The 7,743-nt window shown below is 39.6% G+C and overlaps 1 protein-coding gene across 1 annotated transcript; it reads left to right on the top strand.

The window, feature by feature from the left end:
- The first annotated feature begins 273 nt into the window (after positions 1 to 273).
- SMNDC1 (survival motor neuron domain containing 1) lies at positions 274 to 6,101 on the top strand. The gene is made up of 5 exons (XM_010007908.1): positions 274 to 393; positions 2,882 to 3,024; positions 3,882 to 4,043; positions 4,815 to 4,968; positions 5,704 to 6,101. The coding sequence occupies exons 1-5, from the start codon at positions 274 to 276 to the stop codon at positions 5,839 to 5,841; spliced, it is 717 nt and encodes a 238-aa protein (XP_010006210.1). The 3' UTR covers positions 5,842 to 6,101.
- The last annotated feature ends 1,642 nt before the right edge of the window (positions 6,102 to 7,743 follow it).

The raw sequence follows: 7,743 nt of genomic DNA, 5'->3' as shown, positions 1-7,743 counted from the left end.
TTCCGAGGCCGCCTGGAGACCCCGCTGCTTGCCTGTCGCGGTTTCCGTGCGCGGGCACATGTTGGAGCTGTCGGGTTCAGAAGCTGCTCGGGTGTAGGTGAGCGGGGCGATCCGTAGCCAGACAGAGCGTTGTTGAAACTTAGCGAGTTGTGTTCCTAATGCTTCAGTCATAGCTGTTCGCGTGATTGATCAGTTTCACTTCACTTGCACCACCGGAGGTGATTCCAAAGCATTGAGGCCGCTGTTCTGATGTGTGCTGTGTGTTTCTTGCAGATGTCAGAAGACCTGGCTAAGCAGTTAGCGAGCTACAAAGCTCAGCTTCAGCAAGTCGAGGCTGCCTTGTCTGGGAATGCAGAAAATGAAGACCTGCTAAAACTGAAGAAAGACTTGCAGGTGAGAACTTTAGGGGCCTTAGCAAGTGCACATAATTTGATAGAACTATTGTAGAGCTGGTTGGAAAAAACCTGAAGTTTGGCCTGTTTTAAATCTGTCTTGTAGATTTAGTAAAAAATATGTACTAATTTATATACCAGACTCTTCTGCTAAAAACTTTAGTGAGCATGAGAGGTTCAGCTTAACATTGTGCCTCTCTGCTTATTTTTGAGTTGTTAAATAACTTGATCCAGAATCTGTTTATGCATTGCAATAATAAAAGCTTTAGAGTGTAGTTCAGCATTCGTTGGGCATCTCAGCCTTGCTTGTGTTAAGGTTTTTTTAACAAGAAAGGAAGAGAGTTGTGTTGTTCATTTGCCACTTGCAGGTTTTTCCACCTTTGGGGAGCATGCCACATTCTTAACAGCTTAAAACCATCCTGGTTTTTAGGTGCCAGGAAGACCACCAGCCCGATTTAAAGTTGTTAAGTGTTGGGGGTTTTTTTAGGTTCTTCTGCATATAAAGACACATTGGCATATAAAAAAACCAAACAGCAGTACTGCTAAAATTTGCCACGTGAGAGCGCAGGATGCTGCTTTGTTTCTGGTGTGGATGGCTTTTGAGCTGTCAGATCTAAAATACGTAAGACTATCCAGTACAAGGTGCAGCAACCACTGTACTGTGTGGAAATAACAGCAGTAAAAACGGTGCTTCAACCAAAACACAAGTAGTGCCTCAAGTCTATGATAAAGGTTTTGTGACCAGAAGGCACTTGATAGATCATCTTAATGTCCTTTGTTGTACACTGTTAAAAGCACGTGTATATTTTTATATTTTTAAAATGCACAGCAAAACCCATATGGGATGATATTTCCGATGCCAACACGACCTCGGCTTTGATATGCAGAGATCATTGATGTGAAAGGACAACTTGCAAACTTTTTATTAAAAGCTTTCTGCACAGAATGGGGAAGATCTTTACACTTTCAACCCCAAAAGGTTTGCTATCCCTATGTTCCACCTTGAAATTGACATAATGTTTTGCAGACTTAATAGATGCCAACCTAACAGTGGTAAATATGGGCTTGATGCTTCAATGTCCCAACTAAATAACTTTCAAATCAGTTCAAACAGGTTGTTACAATGGAATGGAAACTTTTTCCTCTCATAACTAGCAATGCTCTACTGCATTTTGGGTGCTTGGCTTACTCCTGAGTGACAAGAGTAAAATAAATATTACAATAATTCTGTATAAATCTTTTGCTTTTCACCTTTGCTGAAGTGCTTCTAGGACAGTGTCCCTGCACCCAAAGACCAAACTTACCTTTCTATCAAGTAGAATGGATGGCAGCTGTCATCTTCTGAAGCTGGAGATGGTATCTCTGGCTCTTGTGTCCTGGAGTGTAGAGCTTGCTCTGGCTTGTAAAGACCAGTTGGTCAGGAAAGATCTTGGCAAACTCTAAATCACATTCTTTTTGAGTCACACCTTCGTGTCACAGGTATGTGGCAAGAAGCCGTATTGTTCAACCCATCTGGCTGTTCTGGGCTGCTGTGGTAGCTTCTCTCATGCTCTAGAGATTTGCTTTGAATGAGGTATTCCTTTAAAGGCCTCTTTGGAACTATCTCATGTGTTGCAATAAAATGTTTCTACCTTGTGTGCTTAGCACTATCATACGTGGATATTGGAGGAGGATTTTTACCAAAAGTTTCGTATTTGTACCCTGGTGTTTAAGTGACTTTATAAAATTCACTGAATCCTTGGTAGACTTGTCTGAAACCATTTGCATCGGAGTTCTACAATAAGCCATCCACAGATGTGGCAAGAATAAGTTAACAATTTCATATTCTGTGTAGCTGAAACACTCACTTTCAGGTGGCTTGAGCCAGATGCTGAGATAAGACACTGACTTCAAAGTGTGATACATCTTGGATTTGCAGAATACAGCTCTCTAAATGTTGAGGAATACTTTAGGATTTTGCATCTGGGAGGGAAAATTAGGTTCATGCTCTGTGTTCTGCAGACCTCTGTCAAATTAGGTAACTAGATAAACAAAATCCCTTTATGTTCAGCTGAATACTCAGCTGTTTTGTGATTTTTATGTTTTTATTTCTTTTGGCCAGTAACAAACATTCCATGCAGCCATGTGCATGGAGCCACAACACTGATTTATTTTTTTTTTACTTTTTTTTTCTTGATACTGTCTGGCTGTGTCTTTGTGCTTATGCATAAACAATGCATTTAGAAAGAAATGCTGTAAAACCATCGAGCTACTTTTTTAAATTTTGGGGGCATGGGGAGCTTTGCTGCAGTGCAGTGAGGACCATACATCTCTACTACATTCGTTAGTGAAGTGGTTAAAAAACCAAAACAAACTTAGTCCACTTTATACCAGCTATGAGCTTAATACAGTAACTTCAAAAAACACTAAACCAGCAAGTTTGGGGTAAAAATATGCAGAGTAAGAGAGTTTGAAAAATTATTCTTTGTGGGGTTTTCTGTATTTTATAGGAAGTCATCGAATTAACCAAAGATCTCCTCTCAACACAACCTTCAGAAACTCTTGCAAGTTCTGACAGTTCTGCTTCTGCTCTGCCCAGTCACTCCTGGAAGGTTGGGGACAGGTGTATGGCAATATGGAGTGAGGATGGACAGTAAGTGTAGAAAACTTCTCTAACAGTTAAATGAAATAGTTCAATGGTAAGAGACCTTCATTCAGTTTAAACTGCCCCTAGGATTACTAAAAGCAGAAATAAATTAGGAAATAAATATGGTATTAGGTATTCTTCTATTGTCTTTATTAAAGGTCAGTATTTTAGATAAAAAGCAATGAGATGTGGGTTCGTTTTTGAGAAATGCCTGGCTTGTCACTAACCTTATAAAAGTAGGGTAGTTTTGGTAAATTACCATTTGCTAATGTAATAAATGGCAGACTTTCATGAATTGATCTGTCAGAGCAGCATTTTGTAAAGGTTTCAGGATGTATAATTCATTGTTTGTCGTTGCATTAATAGATATGTAATTGACTGCTATAAAGAAAAATCCTTGCTGTATCTGAGTTTCTGCCTCTGATTCGGATTAATTTTTAATTGGAAATTCTGGGTTTTGGCTATGAAATAACTAGCTGTGTAATCTAACTATAGAATTAATCAGCCTTTTGGGTTTAGTCTTCATTACAGCAGCCCATGAAGTTCTGGGAACCCAAGTAATTTCAGTCTCATGACCTGCCAGAACTAGAACCAGATCTGGATATTTTATTAGACTGGCCCCAGTGTTAATTGTTAGTTGTGGTAACAGTGACGCAATTGCTGCTTGATGCTAAAGGTCAAATAAAAGATTTCAATCTTTGTACTTGTTTCCCTTTGACCATAAAAAAATAATATTTTGGTTTGATTTGGCCAATATTTGCAAATTTTTTTACTTAATGCCATTAGCTGGCTGACAGTGTAGGTGTTGAAGGGCTGAGTATTAAAGCTTTACTCACATGCTTACAGCCATGATATCTTTACAGGTGCTATGAGGCTGAGATTGAAGAGATAGATGAGGAGAATGGAACGGCTGCCATCACATTTGCTGGATATGGCAATGCTGAAGTTACACCTCTGTTCAACCTCAAGCCTGTGGAAGAGGGAAGAAAAGCAAAAGAGGACAGTGGCAACAAACCCATGTCCAAGTAAGTAACACACCGGCACAAGTCTGAAAGCTGCTTGCTTGCTTTTTTCCCCAGCTACAAAAATTGGTTAATGAAATAGAATCTCTCTTTGAAATTTTATGTCTCTCTTAAAATCTTCACGTTTGCTTGAAAAAGGATAGTAAGTCAATCTAATATATAACTTTTGGCAGCTTATTGTGGCTGGTATCGTGTGTTATGTATCCTGGCAAAACAAAATTATAGTCTTTGCTTTACTAAGATTATGCTATCTCAAGATACCAAGTGTGTAAGTGGTATATTATAAAAAAGTTAGACTCTCTCTGACATCCAAGAGCCTACAGTTTCAGCCCAGATCTAGTGCAAGCTCTGCTCGGATTCCTGGTCTGGCTCACAACAGAGTATACTCACCAGTACCTAAGGACTTTGCTTTGGGCTTTTCACTCAAATGGACTATTTGAATTTTCCAAACCCTAGATATTTCTGAGATGCAGAAGTGCTGGCAGGTACAGTTTCAACTTCAGAAATGAACTTCATGCAATCTCATGGGTCACTGAGTTTGGCATGGTCTTAATTAGGTGCAGGTGGTTTCTGTTGTTCTTATGCCCAAATATATATGCATGGGAAGAGTTGTTTTTTTTGTTTTTTGTTTTTTTCTAGAGGTGGAGAATATTGACAAACTTTGTTTTCTCTCATTGACTTACAGAAAACTATTGTTCATGTCTATTCTTAAAGGGATTATAGTTTCTTACAGAAAAAGGCACAAACATAAAATGTCTTTTTCCTTCTCTACAGAAAAGAGATGATCGCCCAGCAACGAGAGTATAAAAAGAAGAAAGCTTTGAAAAAAGCTCAAAGAATTAAAGAACTTGAACAGGAACGAGAGGACCAGAAAGTCAAGTGGCAACAGTTTAACAACAGAGCCTATTCTAAAAACAAGAAAGGCCAGGTTTGGTTTGTTTTGTCAGTATGTGAATTAACAACAGGGCACGGAATTCTGTGCAGTACTCTGGGAGAGAGGAGGGAGCAGTTTTAAAAGGGATTTAATGGGGGTTAATCTTTGGGAATCTGAAGTATGTGGTTTGGTATTCTGTACACTTGAAAGGCCTAGCTCTGTACTGGATGATTTTGGAGGAACGCTCTTCTTAAGAGTCTGAGCTTGCACTTAACTTTGAGAGCTGGGCTCACTGTCAGTTGCCAGGCAGTGTCGTCAGAGCTGAGAACCTGAGGGCCTCTAAACCTCCAGGCCTGGCTTCCTGCTGTGTTTCTAACGTGGCATGCATGGCGCTCAGTGTCTGCTCTGGAACAGAAAGTGGAGTGCAGAAAAGATAGCAGGGATGTTTTAAAAGCCTTATTGCATCTTATGGTGTGACCAAGAGCTGCTGGACAGTGGCAAAACATCAGTCTTCCTTCTGAACAGTTACTAGAGACCATCTTATCAGGAAGGTGAATTGTATTTGGGGGTCTATACCACAGTTACACCCAATCCTTAGGTGCCAGGAAGTTCCCAGCTCTGTTTTCGCCCTTGCTGATAATGTCACAGATGAGTTAGCCTTAAGAAAGTGTGCCTGTCCATAGAGTAAGAATTGGAGACTGTTGAAATGCTTCAGATGGTTGTGATTGCCTGGGTTTTGTATTTTTAAGCTGGCAATTATTCAGAAATTATTTTCTCTTTCATTTGCAGGTAAAGAGGAGTATTTTTGCTTCCCCTGAGAGCGTAACTGGCAAGGTTGGAGTTGGAACATGTGGAATTGCAGACAAACCTATGACACAGTATCAAGATACCTCTAAATATAATGTCAGGCATTTGATGCCTCAGTAACAGGGGAAGAAGATGGAACTTCATCTCTGCAGGGCTTTACACTTACCTTTTTATCATTATATTTTTCTAAAAGTAAATTATTTGTTGGCACATAGTGAGTAGTCCATTTGTCACCATCACTTTGGCTTCAGCTGATATGAGCCTTAAATCTCCTTTTATTGATTTGACCCCCTTAATCATCAAGCATTTTGTAGTTGCATTAAAATACATTCTGCAGGTAAATGCTTTCATGAACTGCTGTTACCTGTTACTCTGAAAGCGGTAGTTATCTGCAGCTTTGATCTCTGGATTCTTCCATTCAGACTAGTAGTGAATTTTTGTTTTCAGAAAAGTGATGGTATGAAAATGGCACCTCAACAGCCTCCCTCGTTTCTGTAGTCACAGTGCTGTCTGCTGTCTCAGCAACAAGCTTAGCAGGAGAGAGGGCTAGACTCCATCATAGCTTCTATGTCACATGGAATTGCTAAGGAAGTTCTAAAGTATTAATTACAAATCCAGTGAAGATCCATTTGTGCAGCTGTAAATGAGGGCAGAACAGGCCCAATAGGATCTTTATTACCAATGATGATTCATGTGCTAGAAACAATAAATCTGACTTAATTCCAGTCTGAATTTCCTGCACTAGAAGTTAAGCAGAGGAGATGTTGTTGTTTATTTTTTTTTAAATGCTCATAAAATTTTAATAGGAAGCTACTGAAAGGTTATTTAAATGTAGCCAGAAAACCATAGGACAAGGTATTTAGACTCCAGTTTCAAAGTACAGAACTGTACTTTAAAAGTACCCACCCCTCCCAAAGTATCAGAGAGTTGGAGAACATAAATGGCTGTGCTTTGGAAAGGAGCCATCATCAGCCCTGTTGTAGATCTTGAAGGTTTGATGGCAGGGTCACAGCTGGAGTACACAGCATTGGGCCTCCTCCCTTTAGTCAGGTAAAACTGCAGCACAGCAGGGACAAATGCCTAGATCACACTGAGTTAGGTGTGAGTGAGGAAAGGTTGGTCTGAAGTTTCTGCCCTTCAATAATTGACTGGCCCTAGTGTTCATTGTAACTTCAGCTGTATTACACTGCTGCTGAGCCCCTTCAATTTCATTTCAGGAAACCACGTGTAAGAGCTCTTGCTTTCTCATACTTCATGTGTGATTTGCTTTCCTCTGTTGCTTGTGTCTCACAGTAGTGGTGCCATCTCTGGACCCGTCATGTGTTTAAAGAAGTTAATGGGTAGCCCTGTATACAATGTAGATATTATTTTTGTAAAATCTAGGGCTGAGTTAATGGACAAGAGTACATTGGCTGTTCCCACATTAAATAATGAAAGGGTGTTGTTTCTTGTCCATTAACTCTGACCATTATTTCCCTGTATATTATGTTAATGTAGCTCATTTTGTAATTTGTTAACTAGATCAGGTCACGTCAGCAATTGTTGATGCACTGATTGGTGGAAATGTCCATCAGTTACCTGAGTCACAACTCAAGCTAAACTCTGCAAGTGGTAGTTTAGAATCCATACATAGAAAAAGGTTCTCCCTATAACGGGAAAAGGTGATTTTTATGAATACAAAGTGTGTTAATTTCAGTTTTGTATGTTTAACTTTTATTAAATAAAGTGTTTAAAATCTGCTGGATACATTTGACTAAGTGAAAGTGCACATGGTGGGGGGACAGTAAATGATCAGGAGAGCAGCAAGTATAGAATCTTCTGGGCAGACCATAATATTAATAAGTGAGTCAAGTCACGGCAAGATGAAGTGGATGTTGCCTAATTCCCCATATTCAATGGTAGTGGGGGGGTGTTGTTTTCTTTTGGATACAAAAGCTCTTGAGAGTAAAATAATCTGACTACTGCTTTTTAGAAAGGGAGTTAGTACTAGAGACAAGTCCCAATAGTGACATCAAATAGGTG

Source organism: Chaetura pelagica, unplaced genomic scaffold (assembly GCF_000747805.2).
Source record: "Chaetura pelagica isolate M959 unplaced genomic scaffold, ChaPel_1.0 scaffold531, whole genome shotgun sequence".
In the NCBI taxonomy this organism is placed as follows: Eukaryota; Metazoa; Chordata; class Aves; order Apodiformes; family Apodidae; genus Chaetura; species Chaetura pelagica.
Note: the sequence above shows the minus strand (reverse complement) of the source record. Positions and strands in the feature narration are given on the sequence as shown.

Excerpts from the sequence above, each read along its gene's own strand:
- SMNDC1 (XM_010007908.1), top strand. The coding sequence starts at position 274 with ATGTCAGAAGACCTGGCTAAGCAGTTAGCGAGCTACAAAGCTCAGCTT. Across the intron at positions 394-2,881 it reads AACTGAAGAAAGACTTGCAG|GAAGTCATCGAATTAACCAA; the intron begins GTGAGAACTTTA and ends TGTATTTTATAG. Across the intron at positions 4,969-5,703 it reads CTAAAAACAAGAAAGGCCAG|GTAAAGAGGAGTATTTTTGC; the intron begins GTTTGGTTTGTT and ends TTTCATTTGCAG.